The sequence below is a fragment of the Myodes glareolus genome, chromosome 27 (genome assembly GCF_982192425.1).
Source record: "Myodes glareolus chromosome 27, mMyoGla1.1, whole genome shotgun sequence".
NCBI classification, from domain to species: domain Eukaryota; kingdom Metazoa; phylum Chordata; class Mammalia; order Rodentia; family Cricetidae; genus Myodes; species Myodes glareolus.
In genome coordinates, this window is record NC_142052.1 from 8507126 (window position 1) to 8510113 (window position 2988).

General features: G+C 38.2%; 1 protein-coding gene across 1 annotated transcript; it reads left to right on the forward strand.

Annotated features, from left to right (window-relative positions):
• LOC125399928 (golgin subfamily A member 7) lies at positions 1 to 1807 on the forward strand. Its single transcript, XM_048433582.3, has one exon. It carries the CDS (start codon positions 67 to 69, stop codon positions 478 to 480), a length of 414 nt encoding a protein of 137 aa, XP_048289539.3. The 5' UTR covers positions 1 to 66; the 3' UTR covers positions 481 to 1807.
• The last annotated feature ends 1181 nt before the right edge of the window (positions 1808 to 2988 follow it).

Consider the following 2988-nt stretch of genomic DNA (forward strand, 5'->3'; position numbering starts at 1 on the left):
GCTCCAGGCTGGCGATCTGACCCGTGTCTTCCCCGAACTCGCAGAGCGGCGGGTCCTGTCCTCGCCATGAGGCCGCAGCAGGCGCCGGTGTCCGGGAAGGTGTTCATCCAACGAGACTACAGCAGCGGCACACGCTGCCAGTTCCAGACCAAGTTCCCCGCGGAGCTGGAGAACAGGATTGATAGACAGCAGTTTGAAGAAACAGTTCGAACTCTAAATAACCTTTACGCAGAAGCAGAGAAGCTTGGGGGCCAGTCATATCTTGAAGGCTGTTTGGCTTGTTTAACAGCATATACCATCTTCTTATGCATGGAAACTCATTATGAGAAGGTCCTGAAGAAAGTCTCCAAATTCATTCAGGAACAGAATGAGAAGATATATGCTCCCCAAGGCCTCCTCCTAACAGACCCCATTGAGAGAGGACTCCGAGTTATTGAAATCACCATCTATGAAGACAGAGGTGTGAGCAGTGGAAGATAAACCATAGAATTAAATATCCCGCCTCCAGCTGGGACTTTCGTCTATCCACTGGCCGATGGCAGAGTGTCCCTACCTCCTCTCCAGAGCGTATTCTCTTGTATCGGCTGCCAGAGCCACGGTGCCACACCTGGAGTGACCTCTTGTCGCTCAGCATCCACTTCGTGTCTCCCAATTGTGTAGGACTCTGTAATCTTTTGATTCGTTTCAAGAAAATACAAGGAAGCATTTCACTTTTTAAAATTCAAAGCCATTTAAATAATAAGCAGTTGGTCAGCCCAAGACAAAGTCTTTTTCTTACCTGACACCAGTATCATTGGTTCTGTTCATACCTTGGACCAGTTCCCTAGGTGACTTTATAACTCAACAAGTCATGACTTAGCACAGTTACTCCCCCACATTGGTGACAGGCTTTGAGGGTGTGTCACACATGTGCTTTGGCTGATGCACCACCCAAATCTCCAAAAGCTGCCGGTCTTGATGTGATTCCGATCTTAAGATTGATTTCTGCTGTTCAATTTCAGAAACTGAAGCTCCCTGAGAGAATAATATATGTTATTTGTTTTAGTATTGCAGTTATTATTAAAGCAGTATTTAATGCAATTCAGGTTGTTTCTTTGAAAGCATTTATGTTCATGTGCATTCCCTCGAAATGTCGGGAAGATGTTGTGTGTGTTGCTTGTTTATTACACAAATCAGTAAGCACAATAAATAGATGCTCAACCATCAGATATGCCTGTCCCTGCTCTTCCCCAAGTGTGTAACAAGCAAGTGACACTTAACTCTAGTTTTGTTACAGATATAACTTAGGAGAAAAGTTGATAGGAATTATGCTGTATGTTGCTAATTTGTAACCTACTCATAAACTCTGATTCATAGCCTCCACATACAGTATTCAGGGCACAGAAATCTTTTCATTGACTCGAGTAAGTTTTGGCTTCCACATTAAACTTGCAAGTTCAAGTCAATTTTCCAGCTCTTCTTTATCTCTATACTCTTAGTATTGGAATTTATGTCCTTTCTTTTAGAAGTTTGTGAGCACTGTATTTGGGAGAAAGTTAAGAAAGCTAAGGAATGAATGAAGCAGTTAAAAGTTTAACTTTTAGAGATACTGTAGGTGCTAATACTGGATTTAATCTTTCAGATTTAATTTGTTTTCTGGGCCTTGTGGTTATTCAGTAATCCCAATAGATCTGTGTAATAATTTAATTGTATAAACCTTATTTGTTCCTTTAAAGCCTATATTAGTCTGTCTGCCTTTTAAACTTGTTGCAATAACTTTGCTGAAATATTAACACATTAGTAAAACTTTTCTTAAATAAAAAAAGAATTCATTAATTCTTAAATTAATGAATTAAAAATAATTTGGTATACAAATAAATAATATTTCTATTATTTTCAAAACCTAAATTAGCTGACAGAGATAGAGGCAGAGAAAAACTAAGAGGAAAAAGGAAAGGAAGAAGAAAGAGAAGAAGAGAAAGAAACAGAGATACAGATATAAATGATTCTTAAGGTTCCAGCACAAAGAATGCACTAGATACAATTTTGCAATCCAGTAGTCTCATTTATGCATAGATCAAAGCAGGCATGCAAAATGGAACTTTAGTGAAGGATAAAATACCTTTATTGTTCAGTTTGGAACAGGAAACTGATTATGATGGGAGGACAATATGGTATAACAAATGTTTAATCCACATATCCGGGAAAAGTATATTTATCAATAATGTTTCATTACTTGCTGTATGTGGTGGTACAAAGTTGTGGTTGCTAATTGTGGTTGTTGCCTGACTACATATGCAATTTACCAAGAAAAGAGCTATTTACATTTGTGATGGAGTTTTCATGTTTCTTGAATACATTTTTTTCACAAATATGTTTTGATCATGTTTTTCCTTTCCCCAATTCCTCCTACATTTCTCTACCTTCCTTCCTACCTAACTAATATAATCCTTTCTCTCTCCCGTCTCTTTTCTTTAAAGCAAACAAAGTAAAAAGAAACACTCCTGAAACTAAAAACAAACCTATAAAACAAAAATATAGAAATTGAAATGAACAAATAAAAGACAAATAAGACAACAATTGCCCTAACTCAGCAATATGAGGTAAAAAGTACACAAAAATAGCATTGAGTTTATTTTCTGATAGCCAATTATTCCTGGCCATGAGGCCTGCCCTGAAGTTTGGTTACTATGCCAAAGATACTTGACTGGAGATATTTTTATTCTGTTTATCAGTTGGTATCTATTGCTGATAACTTCTTGATTGGTAGTGAGAACTTCACCTCTCAGCATTGAGAATCCATCCTCCATCACTCTGGCTCTTACAATATTTATGCCTTCTCTTTAGTCCTGGGAGAAGTAGGTGTATCATTTGTTGTCCAGTCTCTGCATAGTGGGAAAGTGCAGAGATTGTCTCAAGCCCTGGCTCAGCTAGCTACCTCAAAATTGTTCTATGCAGTTTGTCGTCTAAAAATCTACCTTTAGGTGGTGTTTTTCAGCTTAGTAGTGT